At 62.1% G+C, this 24,483-nt stretch overlaps 1 protein-coding gene across 1 annotated transcript; it reads left to right on the forward strand.

Moving 5' to 3' along the window:
* The first annotated feature begins 3,112 nt into the window (after nucleotides 1–3,112).
* On the forward strand, nucleotides 3,113–21,645 carry PDGFA (platelet derived growth factor subunit A). Its single transcript, NM_001190172.1, has 6 exons — nucleotides 3,113–3,452; nucleotides 4,894–4,990; nucleotides 9,483–9,587; nucleotides 11,824–12,011; nucleotides 19,031–19,157; nucleotides 21,392–21,645. Exons 1-6 carry the CDS (start codon nucleotides 3,390–3,392, stop codon nucleotides 21,400–21,402), a joined length of 591 nt encoding a protein of 196 aa, NP_001177101.1. The 5' UTR covers nucleotides 3,113–3,389; the 3' UTR covers nucleotides 21,403–21,645.
* Nucleotides 21,646–24,483: the final 2,838 nt, after the last annotated feature.

The raw sequence follows: 24,483 nt of genomic DNA on the forward strand, positions 1-24,483 counted from the left end.
CACCCAGCCTCCCCTTTCCAGGGACTAAAAGGAGGCTGCTTGGAACCTGAACGGGCTGGGCAGGGTGTCAAGAGGAACCAGGGCTGGGGGAGGGAGCCGAGACGCGTGGGTTCTCTTCCAAGTTGATGACCTCTTGGTCAAGTCACTTCTTCTGTCTTCGTGTCCAATTCTCGGAAACTGGGCTCCTGAGCCTATTTCTGCCAGTTTTTTTTTTTGGGGGGGGGAGGTCAGGGAAGGGTGGGGCATGTGGGGCTGGGGGTCCTTGCCCCACTGCAGCCAAAGCCTGCACTTTGTCCCAAGTCCCCCCCAGAGGCGCCCGTGGTGCGGTTTTTGCCACCCTCCAGCCGCCGCTGTTGTCTGGTCGCTATGACGACTCACCGAGGTTTTATTTTTAATAGCCGCCAGCGATTAGAGGGACACCGGCGCCGCCCCCCCCCCCCCAGCTCTTCAGTCCGGGGGCGGGATGCACCCAGGCCTCGCCCTTGATTTCCACCCTCCAGCTGGCCTGAGACTCCCGGCAAAGGCGCCCCCTTAACTCCCCTGCTGGCTGCAAACTCCAGCTGGGCATCCCTGAAGTGCCCCAGAGGGAAGCCACCCACCTAGGCCTGCTCAGATGTGGAGGGATTGCAGCTGTAAGAACCCCAGGCCGAAATACAAGGCAAACTTTCCTCCTTCATTCCTGTACCCACGATCAAACCCATCCTTTATCCCCAAAGGAGTGTCCTCAGGTCCCTCCTGCCCGAGAGGACTCGGAGGCTGGATCCACCTGCCGTGATGCAATCCAGTGGGGAGACGGTGGCTCAGACCGCATCGTCCAGCCTGGGTCTTCTTGGTGGTGCATGTTTAGCTGCCTTCCCCAAACCTGCCAGTGGTGTCTCTCTCTGGAGCCACTGAAGGTTCCATATGGATGGACAAGGACGGGCCCTCACATGCTTCTAAATGTCCCCAAGTTTTCCCTGCTTCACCCTCATCACCCTGAACAGCCGGAGAGGTGACTTGGTGACGGTGGTTGTGTGGGGCTGCAGCCTGGGCAAGGCCAGGGCACTGGGAGGCTGCAGGTGTGTGAAAGCAGGTGGAAGGGTGCTAGTGGACCCCCCCCTCTGGGAACAGCGAGAGGTCCCCCCTCCCCCTCCCCAGGTATTAGGGGGAAGGGGAGCGCCCCCTAAGCGCCCTCCCCACTCGGCCTTTGAAATGCCGGAGCCGGCGGAGCCGGGATGAAAGACCGCCCGCGGGGCTACGCCTTTACTGCCTTTGTCTGGCGGGAGGGCGGCCGCCGCGGGGCGCGGGCCTAATCCCCAGGATGGGGCCTCGGGGGCGGGAGGCGGGGGCCTCGGGCGGGAGGCATTCCCGGGCCGCCGCCCACCCTCCCACCGACCCGGGAGTCTTCCAGCCTTCGGGGGCCTCGCCGTCTAGCTTTGGGGTCGCGGGGCCCGTGTCCCCTCCCAGCCGCGTTCCAGGCTCGGGTGCCCTTGAGGGGCCCGCGGGGGTCCGATCCCACCTGCTGTGGGTGGGCGCACCTGCGCTCCGGCGGCCGGGAGCGGTCCGGCCGGCTCAGGCCGCGGCCTCCAGCGCGCTGCTCCCCCGCATCGCGCTCGGTGCCGCGCCTCGGCCGGAGGTGGCGCTCTGTGCGCCCGGCGGATCCCGGCGTGGGAGGCTCCGGCTCCGGCTCCGGGGGTTTCTCGCCAGCCGCGCCTAGCTCTCCTTTCCCTTCCGCCCCCTCGAGTTCCTGGCTCAGGCCGCAGCCCAGCCTTCCACGAGGGAGTGGGGATCAGATACGCCGCAGCCCCCTCCTCCGACCTGGGCGCTCTCCCATCTCGGGATGCTGGTGGAAGTGCCTCATTCAGACGCCCCAGGCATCGGATTCTGGGCGGGGGCGCGTGGCCGCCGCCAGGTGAGTGCCCCGGACGCGCCCCTGCAGCCGCCCCACCTCTCACCAGACGCTCACTCCCCCTCCTTTTATGGAGACGGGGAGGCAGGGGCCCTGGATCCTCACGGTGGAAAGAGGCCCGAGCGCCGCGCCGGGGCGGGGGGCCGGAGGCGGGGGCCGGTTCGCGTTTGCCCTTTTTGGCGCAGCAGCTCTGGGCGCTGCCCGCTGCCGCCGCTGGGGCCCGAGGGAGGCGAGCCGGCGACGGCAGCGCTTCTGCGGCGGCCTCCTCCCCTCCCCGTCCGATGCCGCAGGATTGCAGCTGGCACTGGAGGGTGGGCAAGCTCGAGGGAGGGGCGCGCGGGGAGCCCCGCCGGGCGCGCGGAGCTCGGAGCCGGGCGCGGGGCTTTGATGGGTTTTACTGGCTGCGTGAGCGCCGCTCGGTGCTCTCTGCGGCGGCGGCGGCGGCGCCCGGGCCCTGCCCGGCCCGTGCGGCCCCCGCGCGCTTCCGAGGTGCGGGTCCGGGGCCCGGAATCCGGGGGAGGCGAGGGGGAGGGGGCGGGGGAGGGGCGCGGCGGCGGCGGCGCTATAACCCCCTCCCCGCCGCCGGCCGGCTCCACACGCGCGCCCTGCGGAGCCCGCACAACTCCGGCGAGCCGGGCCTGCCCGTGCCTCCTCCGCCCCCCTCCTCCTCCTCCTCCTCCGCCACCCGGCGGCGGCGGCGGCGGCGGCGGCGGCGGCTCCCTTCGGCCCCACGCTCCGGCCGGCGCGGCGAGGCCCCGGGCGGGCGGCGGCTGCCAGGCGGCGCGGCCGCGGGCGCTGCCCGGCTCGGGCCGGCGGAGGGCGGAGCGCGGCGCCAGAGCCGAGGGCACGCCGCGGAGGGGCGCACGCAGGCCGCCGGGCCGCGCCGTGCTGGGCCGCGCCGTACCCGGCCGGGCGGCGGCTGCGAGAGGAGGCCGAAGGCGAGCGCGGGGCCGGCGGTGGGCGCGCAGGGCCGTCCGCAGCCCCGCGGGGAGAGCGCGAGCCCGCGGCCGGGGCCCGGCCGGGCATCCAGACAGGTGATGGGTGGTGCGGCGGCGGCGGCGGCGGCTGCAGCCTCGCTCCGGGGTCCCTCTCGGGGCTGATGCCCGCAAATATGCAGAATTACCGGCCGGGTCGCTCCTAAAGCCAGCGCCGGGGAGCGAGCGCGGCGGCGGCCAGCACCGAGAACGCACCAAGGAAGAGGCCCAGCCCCCGCCCTCCGCCCCTTCCGTCCCCACCCCCTACCCGGCGGCCCAGGAGGCTCCCGGCGCGGCGGGCGCGGCGAGCGCGCACTCCCTGCTCCTCCTCCTCGCTGGCGCTGCCTGCCTCTCCGCACTCGCTGCTCGCGCCGGGCGCGCTCCGCCGGCTCCCTGCTCTCCGCGCCACCCTCCCCGGGCCGCGCTCCCTGAGGGATGGTACTGAATCTCGCCGCCACAGGAGCCCGGCTGGAGCGCCCGCCCCGCGGCCTCGCCTCCCCGCCGAGCCGCCAGCGCCTCGGGACGCGATGAGGACCTGGGCTTGCCTGCTACTCCTCGGCTGCGGATACCTCGCCCATGCCCTGGCCGAGGTGGGTGCCACCCCCGCGCCCCGTCCCCTCTCCGACTCCCCCGGCGCACGCCCCCTGCGGCCGCCGGCGGGCCGGGGCCGCTCGGGCTCCGGGGCTCTGCAGAGCGCATTTTGGTTTCTGCTGGGGCGGTCGGGTTCTTGCTTTTCCCCACTGGCTGTTCTTTTCTGCCATGCCGAAGTGTGTCTGGTGAGTTTCCAGCGTGTTGCGTCGCTGTGCCGTGGAGGCACGGAGTGGCGCGGGGTGGACGAGTGGGGAGAAAGTTCGGGGGGCGCGGGCTCTCCCCGGGGAGAGGCGCCCCGGACGCGGCGGACAATGCAGTATCGGGGTGCGGGGAGCGCGGAAGGGGGTGTGTGTGACCTGGCGGAGCCCGGGAGGGGACGGGCGAGCGGCGGGTCCACAGGGGCGGCCGCGGCGGAAGCCCCCCGGCGGGCGGGGAGGCAGGGTGGGCGCGCGGGGCCGCAGCCCCCTCGCCCGGGTCGCGGCCCCTGAGCCTGGCCGGGCCGCTGGGCCCCGCAGTCCCGCCCGCCCGGGGCCTGCTTACAGGTGGCTGAGCTAGGCGAGCCGGGGCCGGGCCGGGCCGGGCGCGCGCGTCCTCCCACCGCCGGGGCCCCCTCCCCCCAGGGTAGGATCCCGAACCCCCGGGAGCCCGGCCGTGATGAATGACTTTCTGCAGCCCCCGCCGTGGGAACTTAGTGGAGACCCCTCCCCCGCACACCCCCACGGCGACCCCCGACTCCCGGGCACAGTCTGGAGGGAGTGGGGGTGGTCTGGGCAGGGACTGGGAGCTGCGGGAGGTGGAGATTTAACCCTCCCGCCGCCGGCTGGATGTGGGGCGCCCTGGGCGGCGCTAGGGCCGCGGCCGGGCCGGGTGGGGCGCGCGTGTGAACGGATGAGTGCGCGCGCGCGTGTTTTTGCGTCGGAGACCCCCCGACCCGGCAGGTTCGGCCCGGGGTTCCGGGGTGTGAAAATGCAAGCCCCTGGCCACATGAGAGTGTGAAGGCTGCCGTGGCTTGGGGCGCCGATCCGTGACGCATTTCAACTTGGATCTCTCTGGATGTCGATTTCACTATTAAATCAGAAACTCCTCGGGACCCTCGGCGCCCCTAGACCTCCTGTGACTGACCCCCCCGGGCGGAGGGGCCGGGGGCCGGGCTTTTGTGTGGAAATGTAAAGGTGGGAGGAGGGCTTGCTTTCTGGAAAGGCGGCCCTGGATGCGGGCCGAGAATTGGGGGGTCGCACCCGGTCCGCACCCTGTCCACCCCCGGCGTCTGACTCCAGGGCCCCCGGCAGGGGTCGGGCGCCCGGAGAGCTCGGAGGGCGTGGGCTGGGGGCGCCGGCGCTGTCGGGGGCGCTGTCGGGGGCACAGGGCGCGGGGGGGGGCGCGCGCGGGGGGGTGCGGGCCGGCCCGGCGCGGACGCTGACCCTGTGGCTCTGCTTGCAGGAAGCCGAGATCCCCCGCGAGGTGATTGAGAGGCTGGCACACAGTCAGATCCACAGCATCCGGGACCTCCAGCGACTCCTGGAGATAGACTCCGTAGGTAAATCGCGCCCCTTCCCTCGGCGCGCGGGGCGGGGGTGCGGGGGGTGCGCCCCGCGCCGCCTCCCGCGCTCGGGCCGGGCCAGGCGCCGCGCAGGAGCGCACCGAAAGGTCAGAATCCAATCCCGGGCCATAAAAGCCCAGGCGGATGAGTCAGGAGTTTCTCTTCTAGTGCCCACTTTCTCTCCCGGTGGCGGCCGCGAGCTGCTCGCTCGCCGGGGGATTGTTTTTGCATTTAAGGAAAATGCTGCGCGAGTCACGGAAAGTTCAGCTGCGCTGAGGGCGCCGGCGCCTGGGCCAGGTGTGCGGGCCCGGGGCCTGCCCTGCGGGGCGGGAGGAGCCCTGGCCCTGCGCCCCGCGGGCAGGCGCGCGGGAGGAGCCGCCCCCGGGCAGGGGCGCTTTGTCATTGCGGCGCACGGCTGTCCTGTGCCTGCGGCCGCCGGGCCTTTGTGGTTGCAGGAGCCCCGTGCTTTCACAGGCCAATAAAAGGCGCGTCTTCCACACATCTGGTGTCTGGGGATTATTTTGGGGCTCACCCTCAGGCCCTTGGAGTCTAGCCACTTTAGAGTTTATTTGTAAGCGTTGGAGTTTGCAAGCCCCTTGGTGTCGGTTGCACAGTTGGAGGGGACTGGTGTGCAGAGGTGGCCAGGGACCCAGGCTGGTGGCAGCGCCTACTGTGGTGTGGCCCAAAGGAATCCTTTTCCTAGAGGGCAGAGATTTCTGGCCCACAGCTTTGTGGCCTCCTGCTCCAGAGTAGTATTTGGTGTGGGAACACCCGTGGGAGGGGTAGCTAGAGAAATACATGGTATCAGCGTCTGGTTAGGCCGGGGCCCTAAGTGGGCTTGTCAGAGGGAGGCCCACGGTGGTAGAGGTCAGTTGGAACTTTTTGCAGTAAAGATTTCGCTCTCCTTGCAGGCTACCCTCAAAGGGGGGGGGGGGCGGAATTAAGTAAAATCACATGGTCTAGTCATTTGGAAATTTGTACCTAATTATGGTGGTGGAGAGGCCTGAACTATTTTCATTTCATGCCAAGACCATTTGCTAGCAAGGCCGATGGTTTCTGTAGTTTCGTGACCCAGGAAATCCTTTGGCTGATCCTTATCAGGAAGGGGGTAGAGTTTCACTAGGAGATCAGAGTTGGGCCAGGGGGGATTTTGGTCTGGTTCCTTGATGTGTAACCCTGGGGAGAAGGATTTGGCTTTGGTTAGCTGAGGAAAACACTCGCCTACGTTCCGCTGGGCCCTGGAGGATCTGTAAAAGTGGGGAGGCCGCCTCCCTGAGAAGATTCAGAGCTATTTATTTATTTATTTATTTATTTATTTATTTATTTATTTATTTATTTAGTGGCTTGCAGGAGCTTGGCCGGCGCTGCAGGGCTGGGCCTCCCTGTGGGATGGCTTTAGGATGCCACCGGGAAATGGGCCATTCACTTTCTGTTGGGACCATTCTTATTCTGGTCTCTGCAGCCCCGCCCCCCCACCCCCTACCCCCTACCCCCTACCCCCCACCCCCCACCCATTAACACTTTGTGCATTGCAGCTTGGTGGGTTATGCTGATGGCATTCCTGACCTGGGGGCTTTTGGGCCTAGAGCCTCTTGGGGCGGGTCCGAAGAAGCAGGATGCTGCAGCTAGTTCCCTGGCTGGTTTCAAATTGCCCCCTTATAAAAAGTCCTGGGTGCTTAGACTCATCCTGCCCCTCACCCTGCACCTTCTGTCACATGGTTTGGGGTCTGGGCCAGGACTCCTCATGCCTGTGAATCTGGGTGAGAACTGAGCGGGACTTCTAGGGTCTTTTTTGCTAGGAGGCCCCTTGTGACACACATCCCAAAGTGGGTCTCCATCCTGGTCTGGCCCCCTCTCACAGCCGTGGAAGCCAGGGCAGTGACCCAGGGCAGTGCATGGTCTCTGGCCTGAGCACCAGAGTTGCCACAGATGCTTCTAGAACTTGTACTGCAGTCTTTACCCCAACACCTGTTCTCACCCAAAGCAGAGTTGAAACAGATCTTGACACCGTGGAAGGTTGTAAACAGCTGAGGGGTCAGTTATCTGAGGACTAAGCTGCTCTCCGGGCCCTGGACCCCCATGAGGTCCTGTTGGAGGCCTGTCTGGGATCTGCGAGGAGGGAGCTGGGATGTCGTCCTAAATCCCTCTGTGGGCCACTCCAAGGGTGAACCAGTCCCTTCAGGTTGGTCTTTTAGTTGGAGAGCTAATCAGGCCCAGGAAGCCAAAGAGATCTTTTTCTTACAGGCCCTCTCCTCCTCCCCCATGGGGCCTTGTGATAGGATCCTGGAGGCCTCCCAGTGGGCAGCTGCATCCCCATTTCCCAGATGACACCTGGAGGCAGTAGGGTTCCTCGACCAGCGGCAGTGAGAGCTGCACTGAGCCTGAGGATTCTCAGCACGGAGCCTGGGGTCGCTGACTTTCCACGTGGGGCTCTGGGGTGGAGGGACCAGCGTGTGGTCTTTGAATTTTTGGGACTTGTGCATCCAGTGTGATTAGAAGCTGGCCATTCGGTGGCAAGGAGGCAGGGGAGCTTTGTTGTCCTAGCAGCCTGGCGACTGTGCGGTGGGGTCACCGAGCACCTGATACACATGTCCCCGTCTTGGGCCATTCATGCTCCAGCAGGACCGAGAGCCGGAGGACCTGTCCCCATCCTGAGCTGTCACTTAAACAAAAGGGGCACCCCTCGATTAAGTGTCCTGAGGGTAGTTCTAGGATCTCGAGTGGCGGGGTCTGCCTCAGTCACTGCTGGATCATTTCTCAAACCGTATCCGTCAGAGGCCACTTGCCCACGGCGTGGACGGCGACCCCCCATCTTGATCGGGGGGCAGAAGAGGGCTTGTTTGCCTAGGAGCTCTTTCTCCTCCCCATCTGCCGGGTCGGATTTCAGCGCTGTCCACCCGCCGGGGGCTGTGGTCCTCTCTGCGGCCTGCTGGGGAGGCGAGGGCTGGTGTCCCCGCTCATCCTCCGCCTCCTGGGCCTAGTTCCTGGTGTCGGTACGGTGGTGGCAGCTCCCGCGGACTAAGGACCGAGCCGGTGGTGAAGCGAGCCGCGGGGCTTTAGCAAGGCCCGGAAGATGGTGGCCGCTGGGGAGTCTCCCTGGACGCCGCGGCTGGACCAGCTGCTCTTGGGTTTGAGGGTGGCAAGATGGCTACCACCGGGACGTGACTCATAAATGTCACTTTTTCGTGAAAAAATGCTTCTTGTAACAGTTGGTTGATGGGAAATTCTTATTGCATGAATAGTTGTGTTCTGATCTTATTTTGGGTCTCAAAAAAATTAGTGGCAGTGGAACATTGAGTCATTTTAAGTGAGAAGTTGGGTTCTTCCCAGACTTTAGTTGTCTGAAAGAACACATCTTTTGCCATTTGTATCTTTTTCCTGGTTTTCGGTTTTCATTTTAAACGAGTGGAGGTTTGTGGATAGTCGCTGAGGCCCCGGTGGGTTGGGCACCCAGGAGGGGGCGTCTGGTCAGGCCTGGTGGCCAGGACACCACTTGAGCTTCTTAGGGACGGGACAGCAGGACATGGTGGGGGGGTGGTCTGCGCAGCTGCTGGAGTCCCCGGCTGTTGGGGTGCGCTTCTCAGGACCCTGCTCATCTCCTGGGGAGCAGAAGGAGACCCCCTAGCTGGGTCTGGGGGCCGAGGCGGGGAGAACCAAGGGTGACCCCTTTTATCCAGGGGCAGGCAGTGTCATTGGAGCGGGTCGGTCCCAGTGGCAGGTGGCAGGACTGAGTGTGTCCCTCCCACCCCACTTCTCCCTTCTAGGAATCTGAGGGACCTGGAACTCCCCTAAGCTGCCCCAGAGGCACCAGGGCGGGCGAGGCTGCTCCTATGTGTGCCAGGGGCTGTTGTAGGCCTGGAAAACTAGGGTACAGCTTTGATGTTAGCACTGGGACTGTTGGTGTGCGGCCGATGGGCAGCACGCTCGCCTTCCTGCCAGTTGGCCCCTCTGCCAGGCACTGGGATTTCTGTCCCTTTACTTTCCCCACTTGCACTTGTGGCCTGGGTATGGATTAACTTCAAGAACAAGTGGGGTCCAGTTGTTGGCCCAGTCTGGCCTATTCCCCATGCCCCTCAAAGGTCAGGGTGCTCCAAAAAGATGGAGAGAGCCACATGCAGACACCAGAAAAGTCACAGCAGCAGCCTCTGCTGGTCCTTTGGTGCTGTCGGAGGGTTCCTGTCCCCGGGTAGTTTTGGCTCTTACTTACCTCCTCCAGCCGTCACCTGGGGAGATCCCCTGCCCCTTCCCCACAGGTCTGTAGCTTTGCTGCAAAGTGCAATGGGGTGGGGGGGGCACATTTGGGGGACCTCCGTGTAGGCTTCACAGAGGTTTTCAGCAGTTGGGAGTCTTTCATTCTCTGGATACATGGGAGTGGAGGGTCTCCCAGGGGACTCGCCTGCCTCTGGGAGGCAGGTGGGAGCGCTGCTGGAAAGGCCCCCGGGCATCACACTGATGGGAGCCAGCCGGTCACTATTTCCTCTTTCTATAGGGGCCGAGGATGCTTTGGAAGCAAGTCTGAGAGCCCACGGGGGCCATGCCACCAAGCATGCACCTGAGAAGCGGCCTGTGCCCATTCGGAGGAAAAGAAGCATTGGTGAGCCCTGGGCCTGCAGGGTGGGGAAGGGGACGGGGGCTAGGCCCTCTGGAGGGCTGAGGGGCTCTCATCCACTGTGCCTCACCCCTTCGCTCCTCCATAAAACAAAGACACAACGTGTGCAGGGGCCCAGCGACTTCAGCCCTGGCCGCCCGCCTTCTCTCCGGAGGCCTCCCTCCTCTGCCGGGGGCGTCTCCCTGCCCCGGCCCGTCTGCTGCTTGCTGAGCCTGGCCTGGGCCAAGAGATTCCAGGAGAGGAGAGCCATCATAAATTCCTTAAGTGCCCGGTCTTGTCGGGGCCTGTTCTGGAGGAGGCCTCGCTGGAAAACGTGGTCGTGTTTCATTTCCAGTTTGTAATGTGGTGCACGGGCGTGCTGGCCAGCAGCTGCAGAGTGTGGGGGTCAGCCTGCTGCATGCACGCCCCCCCCGCAGATGCCCCTGCCCACGGCCCCCACTGTACTCAGGCTTGCCTCCTAGGTTCTGCTGGGCATGGGTTTGGGGGTTGTTTTCATCCTGCCCTCTAGCAGACTATCCTCATGTCTGTCTAGCTCCTGGAGGCTGCTAGGGGTCTCCTGGACTCTGGCTCTGCTCTGAGACCCATCTTGGCCTGCACTTTCTTGCCCTGGAGGCAGGGTTAGGGCATGTGATCCACCGAGTCCCATGCCAACCGGGAAAGTCCTCCTGCTTTTCCTAACTACCTGGGTGTGACCCCCCCACACACACTGCTTTTCTGTGCCGTGTGACTGTGGGCAGTGACTGCCCCCTCTGAGCTTATCTTCCTTCTAGAAGGTAGATTCTGATGCTGCTTCAGTCGAGTGCAGTGCATGAAGGCCGGGGGCCCACCCAGAGGATGTTGATTGTAGGGCTGTAGGTTTCCTGTTCTCCAGACCAGTGTCAAGTGAGGGGACCACAGTAGGCCTGTCCTGTTCCACATGGGGAGCCCTGGACTATCTCCCTGGCTCCATACTCGGTCCCACCTGGCTAGGCTCCCCAGGCCCCTCCCAGCCAGTGGGTGCTGGGCTGGGAGCCGTGAGCACAGCCCTCTCCTGCCCTGTGGTGGCCAGACCTCAAGCACCCAACCTTCCTTACAGGGTCCCCCTTTCCAGGTGCTCCCAGGCCACTGGGGTGGGGGGGCGGGATACAAGTACCTCGAGTCTCCTAGGGCCTCAGGAGGTCTCCTGGGCCCTGTGACGGGACAGGCAGGAGAGAGAGGCTGGCACCCCTCCCTGGCACTGGGGCAAAGACTGGGCCCCGTTAACCTTTGATGACATTTCAGGCTTTTCTGTTTGTCTGCAGGGGCCAGGGCCCTGCCTCATGCTGGCCCCGGGGGTCATGCCCAGCCCTTTGTGGCCAGGAGCGGCTCCCTCCAGTTCTGGGTTTTGGGGTACCACCTTGCCGCTGGAGGCATTGGCTTCTGTGGGTATCCCCAGAGCCTGCCCAGGCTCCCTGAGCACATGTCTGGGTGGAGGGCCTAGTATTGGTCAGCCCTCAGTGACACATGCCTAGCTGGGCCTGGAGGGCGGTGTGGTTAGTAAAGCGGCATGTGGGGAGCACAGTGTGCCTGCCAGGGTCCCCAGGTGCAGTTCTCATTGGGCAGTCGTGCCTCTGGCATCCACTGAGTTTTGGGGCTTTGGGTTGGACAGATCGGCCTGTGCTGAGGAGCACAGATGAAGGTAGAGGCAGCTCCTCCTGGGAGGGTGGCCTCTTGGCTGCCGGGGTCCCCTCTGAATGATCTTTAGCAGGTTTGCAGGTGGTGGGCTGTGTCCTGCGTTCCCTGGTCCCCTGTCCATCTCACGATCCCCCTCCTTCCTGAGCCTGGCCTTGGAGCTGTGAGGCCTGTTGCCTGCTTGCCTTTGAGGTCCCAGGCTCTGTTTCCCTGTTTCTACCCATTCTTCACCAGCTCTGGGAGCTCCCTAACCATCAGTGGAGGGACCCCTCCACCCCACCACATGTCTGCCTCGGTTACCATCCCTCCCCTCCACCTGCAGGTCACGTTAGGCTTCCCTGTGTCACATGGTCTGCCACAGTGCTGGTCCCTAGGGCCTCCCTGCCCGGCCCTCACTGCTGCTCATCCTGGCCAGCCCACATACAGCCCTGTTGGGGCTGGGGTGTCTCTGCATGCAGAGGAAGCAGCAGCCACGTGGAGGCCCTTCAGGGCTTCGGGTCACAGGGTAGGCCTGGGTGCTGGTGGGACATGGGGCATGGCCTCTGCATTCACCGTGGCTCTTGTTCTGCAGAGGAGGCCATCCCCGCGGTCTGCAAGACCAGGACGGTCATTTATGAGATACCTCGGAGCCAGGTTGACCCCACGTCTGCCAACTTCCTGATCTGGCCCCCGTGCGTGGAGGTGAAGCGCTGTGCGGGCTGCTGTAACACCAGCAGCGTCAAGTGCCAGCCTTCCCGCATCCATCACCGCAGCGTCAAGGTGAGCCCACGGCCTTGCCCAGGGGCATCCTGCAGCCAATGTAGTGACAGCCTGCTGCTCCTATTCCCTGGCAGACACATACCCGGGCCCTGGGTACAGAGCAGGGTGGTGTTAGACCTGGGATGTGGGGCCAGCTGCTGGGGGTGCACGTCGAGGTCCTTTCCCCGCTCCACCGCACACAGCCTGCCTCGTGACGCAACAACATGGGAGGTCTTCAGAACACGGGCTGTGTGTGTGCTGCAGGGGGACCCCTCAGAGCCTCTCCCCGGAAGCACATGGGAAACAGGAAAGGGGAGCCGGCATGGGTGCAGGGCCTGCTCAGGGGCCTCTGCCCTTTGTCTGCAAGTCAGGGAGGGCCCTTCACTCTGCTAGGGTGTGTGTGTCCTTGGAGTCCTCCAGCACGGTCTTCCTGGGGGTTCCTCAGTCCCTGGGGCTGGGGCTGCAAAGCCAGCCCCTCCCCTCATTCTGGGAAGCTGGGCTCCACTTGGAGACCCTTGGGATTAGTGCTGGGTTGGCTGCAGTCCCTGGGAGCCAGCACATGGCTGGGCACTTGCCCCAAAGCACTCCTGGGGCAGGGTGTTGGCCGAGGTAGGGGTATAGGAAGGTAAGGTTCAGATGACATGTGTGGGGGCTCCTTGTTCTCCCCACCTTAGTCCTGGGGTGCAATCTGCCTCTGGGTCACTCTGGGCTGCCACATTGTGGTCTGGGTTTTTGTCTCAGTGGCTGGAGGGGTTCCTAGGGTATGGGTCTGCTCCCCTCTGGCCTCACTTGGCCCATCTGTGAAATGGATGTCTAGGCCTGTGCTGGTCCCAAGCTGACCCCTGTTTGAAGGGGGGCTCTTCCTGCTTCCAAAAGGATAGGGCAGGAGGGAGATGTCCAGAGCATCTTGGCTTCTCTGACACGTGGTTGGGCAGGAGTGTCCTGGGGCTGCCCTCCCTGGAAGCTGGCTCTGGGCAGCTTACAGTCCTACATATCCCTGGGCCATGGATTTAGACAGCAGGGCACTGATCTCGTGGAGATGGCCATGGCCTGCGCACTCAGCTGAGCTTCCAGTGGCAGGTGTGTCCATTCCTCCCAGAAGGAAGGTTCTGGGGGTGCACCAGAAGCCCTTCCTCGACTGGAGATTATTTCAGATCCCGAGTGCCCGCTGCTGTCCAGGCTCCTGGCCACGGAGTGAAGTGCAGGGGAGGTTATCCTAGTTAAGGACTGTGTAGCTGGCTGGGACACAGTCGGTCACGTGAGAAGGCATGTTAGACCCGTAACCCGGCTCCACCTGACCTCCGGGGACTTGGTCCTCGAGCACTTGGGGCATTGAGTAAGCAGATTCCACGGCGTGCTGCCCTGTGATCTCCACGGTGGACACTGCCCTGAAGCCGAGGATCCCAGTGCTCTTCTGCACTTGCCCGGGGCGCTGGCTCTTGCCTTGGCAGGCGTGGGCCTCCTGACTTCATGCTGCTGGGGTCCCTCACCTCGCACTGGGTCCAGCTCCGCACGCTTTGTTAAAGAGGGACATGGAGACCCAAGGGGACAGGGCTGTGCCTTCCGTGCCAAGACTTCTCTGCTGCCTGCTGCGGGACCCTGGCCGGCTCTGCTTCCCTTGGGTCTCCATGTCCTCGCTTACGGTATGTTGTGAGGGGGTCTCGTGAGCCCCAAGAATCCAGACCCCTGAGATCTTTCCTTCTTGGGCGTGGGGGTGGTGGCGCTCTGGGTGACAGTCCCACACTTGGGCGCTGTGCATAGGGCTATCCTGGGAGTGTCCAGTTGGAGATACAGTGGTGCCAGAATGAAGTGGACCTCTGCCTCCCATGGGGAAGGACTGGGGAGTGTCCGGTCCTGGGGTTGCCCACGATCCTCTCTTCCTGGCCCACCCTGAGTGGGTGAGCGGGGTTCCAGCACAGGCGGTGGGGTTGGGACCAGGCCCTGTCATAGGAGGGGCCCATGTCTGTCTTGGGCACAGGCCCAAAGGGCTCAGCAGATGGTGGCGTGAGGCCAGGGCTCCCCCCACAGGCCTTCGTCTGCTCAGACGGGGTCATGGTCCACCCGAGGGGACAGAGGGGCTTTAGTCCTGCAGCTGGAACCCAGTGGCCTGCTTCCATGTCCGGCGCCCTGCTCTTCTCAGACCCTTCCTCCTTTTCCCTGCCCACCCATCAGAGGGTTGGCAGGAAAACATCCGGCCCCAGACACTGGGGGTTTTGGCCGAGAAGGGACAAAAGGTCAGTGGGAACAGGAGGTCCATTGTGGAGGCCAGCCTGGCCCCCACGCCTGCCCAGGAAGCTGTCCCTGCTCCACTGGGGCTGAGGCTGAGCAGGGTGATGGGCCTTGTGGAGTCCTGGGCTGGGTGTCTGAGGTGTGCTGGGGGCCTGCTGGGGCCCCTGTGGCTGGGCAGGTGCGCGGTCTCGCCCAGGGTGGACACCTGCCCAGTGTTGTGGTTTATGGCCCTTTGGTCACAGAGAAGGTGAGGTAAGGCTAGGAGTGGCCACCCCACTGAGGCCCAGGTGGTGAATTGTCCAGTGTGCTCAGCTGAAGGCTGCCCAGTAGCTCCTGGGCCCCAAGTGTCAGGACTTGCTGGGATTGATGGCTGGCTTCCCACAGTGTCCACTAGGGAGGGGGCGCCAAAGCTTCTTGTGCCCCCAGCTCTATGATGGTCTCGGTGTGGGGCCTTCACTCTTGGAGGTTGGGCCCTCATTTGTCTTGTGGGACCTGCATGCTGGCTGGCTGGGGCTCCTATACCCCTGGTGGTCCCTCTGGGGTTGCCAGGGCATGGCTGCCATCAGACCTCGGGGCACGTGGACCTGTGGTCCGGGCTGGGGCAACGTCTCTGTATCAGCTTGCCATGCTCAGCATTTGGGGTCTGCTTTTAGGGGTCCAAGCGTGCTCGCTGACTGGTGTCCTGGACGAATGAGCCTTACCCTGGTGAGGGCTGACCCTGTCTCCTAGACCCAAGGCTCGAGGGCTAGGATAACGAGTGGTATAGGCTGCGGGGCCCACAACTGGTTGTTTTGCGCTGGATGGGGTCGCTGTGGGGTAAACCTCAGCCTTACTGCATGGCGCTGAAGGTTGGGGGCTCCCGTTTTCTTGAGGGCGTCACGTGGGTTCACAGCTGATGGGTTAGTCGATTATCTTGGCCTGGCCCCCAGGTCTCCAGAAGCTGCGACCCAGCTCCACGGCCATGACCAGAGTGGCCGGCTATGGCTTCCAGAAGGTGGGTCTGGGTGTGTTTGCGCTCCGATGTGAGTGTGAGATCTAGTCCAGGAGGCTTGGGGAGAAATCTGTGGCCTGGCGAGAGGGGCCTCATGTGATATGGCTCTGAGCCCCTCCCCACAGTGGGTGGAGATGCCCTGGACGTGGCTCCTGGGGCACTCACTGCCTGTCTGGTACCGTGCTGGTGATTATCTAACTGGGCCAGAGAGAAGGGTTCCCCACGCAGACGCCTGTCGAGCCATGTGGAGGTCTGGTGCTGTGACTCTGGGGCTCCGCTTCAGTTCCGAGTGGATCTAGTGGACTCGGAGGGACTCCAGGATTTCCGTGCTGGATCAGCAGGGACCAGAGCCCTCACGCCCAGCAGGACAGATTTCCCGGACCTAGGAAGTCCCCCGGTTAAGGCATGAACTCTGAGCCTCTGCTGTTTTCAAGCATACGGCTCCTTCCAGCAAAAGAAGCCCTGTCTGAACTGCCTCATTTTCCTGTCTGTAAAACGGGCCGTAATTGTGCCCTCACGGGGTAGCTGTGAGCGTCGCAGTGACCAGCACCTGGGGTTCAGTAAATGCAGGTGTTTATCACAGATGCTGCTCTGCCCTTGACTCTGGAGTGGTCAGGCCATGACCTGGGGATGTGGCGCCCCCCAGCAGGGCATCGCTCTCCGTGGCCCAGTGGAGGACACTGGGAGGAGCAGGAGCTCAGGTCCTCTTTGCTTGGGGTCCCTGGAATGGAAGGGTGACGGCATCGCTGGATTGCATGCCCGGGGAGCGTGCAGGTGGGGTGGTTCCTGCCAGGCAGACTCGAGGTGGGAAGTGGAAGGTCCTCTTTACAAGGTGCAGCTCCCACACACGGGACACGAAGGGAGAGGGGAGGGAGGAGCCTGGGGACCCTGTTTGGGGCCGAGGCCATGGGAAGGGTCCAAAGGACGTAAACATCTTGTTCTGGGGACTTGGCTAGAGCAGAGGCTGCTCTGAGAAGTTAATATTCACAGTGTGTTCTTGGGGGAAAAAATGCAGCTATTTCCTGGCCAGAGGTGGCGGAATGGCCTGGAATCCTCACATACCCCGAAGCAGGTGCAATCATAAATCGCTGTTTGTTTTTCTTTGATAAAAACGGCTCGTCTGAGGAGAAAGTGGGTTCCCAGACCGGAGTGGCTGGTGTTGGGAGTGCTTGGCCAAGGGGACTGTTTTGGGGGGGCGGTTCTGGAGCGTCTATCTTCTCCACCGAGGCTGGTCTGGTAGGGTGGAGACCAGCCTGCCCCCCTGCGCCCAGCCTGGGTCCTAGTACCTGCCCCCCTAGAGGAAGTGGGTGAAGTACTTGCTGAGCAGAGGCTGCGCCCCCAGAAACCCCCCTTCCATGTCCCCAGCAGAGTCCAGGGATGGAGGGCAGCTGTGCATGGGGGTGGGAGTGTGTAGTGCTCAGAGTTGGAGTGGCAGACATGGGGCTGCCTCTGACCTACCTGCTTGGGCCCTAGGGCTGCTCAGGGACAGGGGCTGAGGCCCACGCGGAGGGCTGGCATGGTGGCCAGGCTCAGGCCCCGGTCCTCTGCCCTCTTGGGAGGCTCACTGAGGTGCTGAGATGCATCCCTCCCAGTGTCCTCAAGGGGAGGTTCACTCTGGGCCTGGGGGCTGGCTTTGCAAAGGCAAAAATGTGCTGATACCAGGGCTCAGTTGCTTGGGAACGTGGCTCAGTGGCAAGCCCCAGCTGTTCCCATACATGTGAAGCCCTGGGGGCCACGGTTCTTGTTCCATTTTATAGATAGGAAAGTGGAGGCTCTCTGCCCCTGTGTCCGCCACATCCCGAGAGTCTGTCTGTGTGTTTCTCTCTCATTCCTGTGTGGTCCCAGCCTCCCAGAGTGGCAGGTGCCTTGTGGAGCAGACCCTGCTCTGCGGCTAGGGTACTCATGCCTGAGCTCCCCTCCTCTGCCTCTTCTCTAACTTGGGAAACCCCCCAGACCTGGTCCCAAACCTGGCCTGGCTCCCACCCCACCTCTGCGCTCACACCTGGCTGTCCACATTCACACCCGAGGCCGCATTCCACTTCCCACGGCCGCCGGGCACCCGGCACCCTTTGCACTGCAGGTTAACCATTAATGCAGCCCAGTGGCCACTGACAGGTCTGGACAAGCCTTGGGGCCAGTTCACCTGTGGGGTGGGCCATCCCTCTTGCCCCGGGGGCCTCTGGCCTCTGGACTCCAGGCCTCTGTACAGGAGCACCTCTCTGTCCAACTTTCCCCTCTCCCTACTGTCCCCAGGCTGGGGGCTTTTGCTCTCCATCCGGGATCCCCTCACCTCTGCCAATGGCCTGATGCCTCCACATGCTTGGGGCGTAACCCGGGTGGGCCCTGCTCCCCTTCTGACTCAGTCTCCCCAGGTAAACAGGGTATGGATATCTCTGAGGGCCATTCCCAGGACCTAGGACTGCAGCCCCAGTGTTGGTATAGGTGGAACATCTGCCATGTGCCCGGGTCTGTGGGATCCAGGGCTCATGGGAAGATGCTGGACCTGTCCCCACCAGGGACTGAGCTCTTGGGAGGGGAGCCCACTGGGGCTGCAGAGACAGGCTGGGAGGTTGCTCCTCTGATGTTACTTGTTTCCTTCATGAATTAGGATGAAGTGAGGCCACCTTGACCACACTCACTGTGTGTGTGGGCTGTTCTCTGGTACCAGCTGTGTCATAATGTGGGTGTGCATGGAGCTGCATGCTTGGGACAGCACATGTGTGTATATGTGGAAGGTGGTGCTGTGTTCCCATGATAGGGCATGTGCATGCACTGCTTGTGTGTGTATGTCGTTTCCAGGACAGGGTGTGTGCGTCTGTGTGTGTCTATCATTTCCAGGATAGGGTGTGTATCCATGTGTATAGTTTCCAGAATAGGGTATGTGTGTGTCTGTATGTGTGTGCATGTGTGTGTCATTTCCAGGACGGGCATGTGTGCATCTGTATGTGTGTGTGCATGTGAGCGTGTGTGGAGAGGGTGGAGTGGTGTTTCCACGACAGATTGAGCCGGTTTCCCTAGGCTTGACCTTGGGGTCTGTAGGGACTTGATTTCTAGGCTGCCTGGGCTGGTGCCCCACAGGCTGGACCCGGCCATTTTCCCCCAGCAGAGGCAGGGCTGCTACACTGCTGTTGTGTACCTGGATAATTTGGGCTGACAAGGGTGAGAGTGAATGGAGGGGGCCCAGCTGGAGGAGGCATTGGTTCCGTTCTGACCTTCCCCAGTCCTGGCCTCCTGGGACCGGACTGTGAGGCCTGTAGGGTCCTCATCTGCAGTTCCTAGCAGACCAGGATCCATGTTCTGACCCAGACAGCCTTCTTGTGGGCTCTTGGGGCTGTGCTCAACAGGATGGGTGGGTGGGTGGGTGGGCGGGCAGGAGGGAGGGTACACCAGGGCCACGACCCACAAACCACACTCAGCACCCCTTCCCTCGCTGTGGGTATTTTCCCCCTTTAATAATCAAGTATGCGTTTGGAGGTTTTCCGTTGCCCCAGATGTCCCCTGAGACCTGGACACGGACACCTTCCTTCCTTCCCCGGCCCGCTCAGAGCTCTTCGCTCAAGGTGGGTCCTGCAGACCTCCTCCCGCCTGCACGAGTGAGCCTTCGGGTGTCGATTAAAATAGATCAAACCACAAATGCCCGAAGGTGCCTTTTTCACCTGGCAGTCCTCTGCCTTTCCGCTGGGAGGAGGTCAGAGGTCAGCCTGCCCACGTCGCCCTCCTGGCTCGGGTGGGGCCAAGCACCCCAGCACGTACCCCGCTCCCGGTGACTCGTGCGAGGCGTGGCCGAGGTGTTCACCGCGGGGCCTGTTGTCTCGGGCAGGTGGCCAAGGTGGAGTACATCAGGAAGAAGCCAAAGTTAAAAGAAGTGCAGGTGCGGCTGGAGGAGCATCTGGAATGCACATGCACGACCAGCGGCCTGAACCCAGATCACCGGGAGGAGGAGACGGGTAAGAGCGGCCCTGGGCCTCGTCCTCTCGTCGTTGGAAGGGGTCCTCAGAGCCTGCCCTCCACGCAGAGGCTCGGCTCGGCGGGCAGGAGCGTCTGGTGCCGCTGCGAATCCGGCACAGGGCCCCCGGGGTGGGGGCTAGTGGGGGTCGAGGCACCTGCAGGTGTCAGCTGGAGCGACTAGGGTGGCCGCTCCAAGTGCCCACCCTGGTCGGGGTGTAGGAGTGACCAGGAGCCCATGGCCCAGGGAGGCCCGACCCCGTCCCAGGCAGACTTTGCCCCGAGGCAGCGTGGTAGAGGTGCTGTGACCCGCTGCATCGGGCCGGCTCAAGGGCACCAGGAAGTGTCTCTGTGCCAAAGCTAATCGAGTTTTCTTCCAGAAAGACAAACACCTCAGCTATTTATTGCCTCAGGTCCGCAGCCCTAACCCTTAGGCCCGCTCACCCTCCCTGCCCTTCTGTTAACAGGAAGGCGTAGGGAGTCAGGTAAAAAACGGAAAAGAAAAAGGTTAAAACCCACCTAACGCGGCCGACCAGGTAGGAGCTGACTGCGAACGTGCCGCGGTCCTGCGGGTGGGAGGTGCACCGACTGATCACGTGGCCAATCCCTCCCGTGGCCGGCTCGCGGCTCGCGGCTCGCCCCTGATTCATCGGCCCTGATCGGCCTGCAAGCTTCCGGTGTCTGGCTGGGCTGTGGGTCTGCTCGCTCGTGTCCCCGGCTCCCCCTTCCGCTCCGGAGTCCCCGCTCTGGCTTGGGTCTCTTGCATCGATGGGGGAGGCCCTGGTATCCCGTGAGTGCAGTGATTCAGCTTCCTGAACAGCAGTGGGGTAGCTCTGATGCGCGTTACCTGGGCTCACCTTGGGCAGGTTCCCCGTCCCATTGGACAGATGAAAGACTGAGGCTCACGGGGATGATGGGTAACGGCATTTGAAGACCGAGCAGGTCATGTCTGACAGCGTTTTATAAACGTACAGGGCTGTTGGCTACTGTGTTGGAAACTGTGTTTGGTTGCTGGTGACACACCGGAATCAATGAGGGCTGAAGCGAGGTAGATAGATGTTCAGGAGCAGGTTTGGCATCCTCCAGGTATCATCAGGGACCCTCTCCGACGTGAGGGACTGGTGCTGTTTATCCGCAGATCTGCTTCATGGCTCAGTGTGGCTGCTGAAGCTCCACAAATCACGTGTACACTCTAGGTTGGAAGAGGGCCAAAAGAACCCTCTTAGAAAAGTCCCACCTGGTGACTTCTCTGATACCCTGGCCATCCTTTGGTGGCAAGAGGACCTGGGCAGTGTAGTCTTGTAGGGAATGGGATTTGGGCAACCTCAATCCTCAACCTCAGCAGTCCTGTCTGCTCTGGAAAGCCTGGTCCTTGCCTCTGGCTGTGTGTGAGCCCATGGCGTCCCAGACAGGTGGTTGTGGGAGAAGTTCTTAGAGATGGTGTCTCAGAGCCCAGGTGCTGGTGGAGCGACTGCAGGAAGCTCCCAGTTCAGGAGCCGGGGAGGAGGGTCCGCGTGGGTGGGCTCCTGAAGCAGCCCCACAATGACTTCTTGCCCAGGGTGTAGTTTTCCCCCAGAGTGTAACTTGGGGGTGGTTTTTGTGTCATCTTGTGCATCCACTGTGCCCACCAATGATTGGGCTCTGGCCTCCACAGGCCAGCCGATGACAGAGACCCCAAGTGAGAACTGAGGAGCGTCCCTGCCACCCCAGGCCCTGCTGGCTTGTGGGTGGTACAGGTGCTGGGATAAGCAGTGACCCAGTAACCTGGATGGGGAAGAGCTGCTCTTAGCTCAGAGCTCAGTATAGATCTGCCTGTTTACCAAGACCCTCAAGGTTGTCCCATGGCCCAGGATGGTTGCCAGAGCTCCAGAAATTACATCAAGTCCTCTGCTGGGGCGGGGGTGTTAAAAAAAAAGAATGTGGGGAAAAAGGCAAAGAAAGAACCATGCTGGGCCTCAGTTTCCCTCATCTGTACAACTGGAGAATGGGGCTTGCTCTAAGGAACGTTCTGTGGGATCCTAAGAACCTAGTCTCCGTTCTGCTCAGGTTGTTACAGAAAGCTCAGGATGTACTGAGGCATATTTGATTTGAAAAACGCTACAACAAATCTGAGACGTGTCACGCTGCGTGTGAGTGTGTACCCTGATGGGGTGAAGCGTGTCATCGTGGCTGCCGTCCATGTGGCAGCGCGTGTGCCGGCCCCGCCTCAGTGTCTGTCTCTCCGCTCTCCCCGCAGATGTGAGGTGAGGACAAGCCAGCAGCCCTTCTCCGGGACACGGATGTACATGGCGTGTTACATTCCTGAACCTACTACGTACGGTGCTCATTGCCAGCGTGCGATCTTTGTTCTCCTCCGTGAAAAACTGTCTCCATGCGCACTCGGGAGAACAAAGAGACAGTATACATTTGTTTAATGTGACATCAAAGCAAGTATTGTAGCACTCGGTGAAACAATAAGAAGCTTCCTTGTCAAAAAGAGGGAGAGAGAGAGAGAGCGAGAGAGCGAGAGAGAGCGTGAGCAAACAGAACCACAAAACATGACAAACAAAACTGACTCACAAAAATATCTACACAGTTGTCGGGATGGAGGACACCCCTGTGGGATGGAAGCGACGTGCCTCGGCGGACCGGATTTCTGTCCAGGTTCACAGGTGCTTCAGCCAGGGACACAGAACCTGCTTTCTGGAGGACTCCGGGCGGGTGCCGAGGGCCCTGCGGGGCACGTGGGAGCCAGGGATGTCTCAGAACCGCCACGGGACTTAGAAACACATCTCCTTGCCGTAGTGTTTGAGTCTATACAGAAACCTTCCCGAGAGCCTTAAGTGGATTTTTTTTTTTTACACCATAAAGTGATTATTAAGCTTTCCTTTTTACTCTTTGGCTAGCTTTTTTTTTTTTTTTTTTTTTTTAATTATCTCTTGGATGACATTTACACCGATAACACCAGGCTGCTGTAAGTCAGGACAGTGGGACCGTATTTCCCCTCGCAGGATGCAAATGAGATGTATTAAAATAAACATGGTATATCCACCTATGCATCACTTCCTAAATGTTTCTGGCTTTACGTGTTTCTCCCCTGCCCCATTTTATCTTACTTTTTAATTTAAGCCATTTCGAGAGAACTATGCGTGAACCAATCGAGTCCGTCCCGGGCCTGCCGCTCCCACTCCTCGCCGCAGCGAGGTGCCCCTGGGCCACTGTTTGGACAGAATCTAAATTCTTTATTTTTGGTAAGATGTTACGCTTTACATGTATTCAACAGAAATGTGTGTGTGTGTTGTGTTTTTGTTTTTGTTTTGTAAAGGTGAAGTTTGTATTTTTATCTAATATTACCAGTTTTGTATACCTGAGAGCCTGCTATGTTTTTTTCTTTGAACCAAAAGGAAAAAGAAAAACCCACCAAACAAAACCCATACACGTGAAAAGTGCTTTGTGGTCACATTTTTCTAGTTGCGTAACCGAGTCTAGACCCTGTGTCCGGCCACAGGGCCCGTCGCTTGGAGGTGGCCCGCTGCACCCCGCCACGAGAGCCTGCGCGCCGAGGCCTGCCCTTGGGATCCTGGAACCTGAAGGGAGTGGGCCATCGAAGCCCTCCTGCCAGGGCGTCTGGCCTCTTGGAGACGAGGCCACGTGCCCATCCGGAGCAGCCAAGCAGACGATGGCCTTCATCCCAAAGGGAGTCGACTTCAGTGTCTGTGGGGCCGAGCCAGTGAAGGCAGGCAGCTCTGTCGCCCGTCGCCCGTCGCCCACTCTCCCTGCTCCAGATGGAGGGGCCATGTGACCGTCAAGATCCTTTGGCTGCCTGTGGGGTCCCCGGAGCGAGGGCGGGGGTCTCTGGTGTTCGCGTGTTCGTGGGAGAGTTTTTATAAAGGCATTCCTTCAGCAGCACATCTTCACGGTGTGGTTTTTGGTCCGCGGGACGCGCAAAGGGAGGCGGGGGGCAGGGGCTCCAGGGGATGGGTGCAAGGTGGGTGCAGGTGGGTGCCGGTGGCCGCGCCCCCTGGCTCGCGCCCAGCCGTGTGCGGGGGCCTGTGGAGGCTCCGTCCCCGTCTCCATCTGGGCGTCTAGTGGCCGCGCTGCTCACAACGCTGGGCCGTGGAGACGTCTGGTGGTGGATGGACAGCGTGTGATTTATGTATTTATGTCTCCCTGGGATGCTGAGAGTACCGCCCAGGTCTTTGCCCAAAGCCGGAGCAGGAGGCTGAGCGCTTCTGGGGAGGCGGCGTTGCCAGAAGAGGCCCCCGAGCCCGGCTGGGGCTGGTGGTGGCCGCGGGGGTGGGGGGGGGGACGGGGGGACGCTCGTGCCTGCTGCCCTGGCGGGGCCTGAGCTGGGCGGAGCCGGGGCGGGCAGGGTGGCGTCCACGCCCAGCCAGGAAGGGGCTGCCGCCCGGCCGCCCAGCGGAGGCTGCGGTCTGTGGCTGGATTGTTTCTGGATTGCAGGCCTACACGGCCCCGCAGGCTTTGTTGCGGCTTTGCCCTGCATTCCTGGCATTTCTGCTCCTGCCTGGGCCCCTCCCGGCCTGTCACCCTGGGCGGCACCTGGATGCGCCAAAAAGTCAGCCTTGCACTCTTGCAAGCCCTCTGCCCTTGAGCCCTGGGGCTCTGTGTGCATCTGCACAGTGGGGACAGTGGCTTGGCATACGGCAAGGGTTCTGCGTGGTGCACATGGAGACCCCAGCATGGACCTCCAGGTCCTCAGCCTCCCTGCGCTGAAGCACGTCATAGCTTCCTTTTTGTGTTTCTGGGCCCAGTGTTGCAGAAGAATAAAGCCCTTAAGCTCTTCCACGAGGTGCACCTGACTGGAGACCTGCAGTCACCTGGTCGTATGTGTCCTTAACCCGTGTCAGGGGGTCGTGCCGTGTGCCAGGCCGACAAGGTGCCTCTCCACCTAGCTTGGAGCAGCTCCCGCTCTGCACCCAGACTTGGTGTCCTAGTCTGGGCCAGGCTCAGACCACCTCTGGTGGGAGGCCTCTCGTGGGTGCCTGACCCTCTGGCGCTGGGCCTCCCCCAGGTGCCTCCCACGCTCTGGGGGTGGGAAGGAAGGACAGGACGCTGTGCCCCTGGCATGCCTTTGACCCTCCTGGGCAGACCCCGAGCAGAAAAGCAGAGGATCAGGGAGCACATGAAGTTCTCCAGGGGATGGGCAGCAGGAAGAGTTCAGTCAGGGGCCTGAGGGGCTGCCCTGCCTCCCTGGGCTCCGTCTCCCCAGGAGATGTGGGCTAGGCAGGAGATGCTCTGAAGTGCTGGGGCCTTGGCTGGCCCTGTGCATGTCAGGTGGCTGGGCCCTCAGGTGTCCTATGTGGTCTGTCTCTGGAGCTGCCACTATAG

The sequence above is a fragment of the Canis lupus genome, chromosome 6, assembly GCF_011100685.1.
Source record: "Canis lupus familiaris isolate Mischka breed German Shepherd chromosome 6, alternate assembly UU_Cfam_GSD_1.0, whole genome shotgun sequence".
Classification (NCBI taxonomy): Eukaryota; Metazoa; Chordata; class Mammalia; order Carnivora; family Canidae; genus Canis; species Canis lupus.

Excerpts from the sequence above, each read along its gene's own strand:
- PDGFA (NM_001190172.1), top strand. The coding sequence starts at position 3,390 with ATGAGGACCTGGGCTTGCCTGCTACTCCTCGGCTGCGGATACCTCGCC. Across the intron at positions 4,991-9,482 it reads CCTGGAGATAGACTCCGTAG|GGGCCGAGGATGCTTTGGAA; the intron begins GTAAATCGCGCC and ends CTCTTTCTATAG. Across the intron at positions 12,012-19,030 it reads TCCATCACCGCAGCGTCAAG|GTGGCCAAGGTGGAGTACAT; the intron begins GTGAGCCCACGG and ends TGTCTCGGGCAG.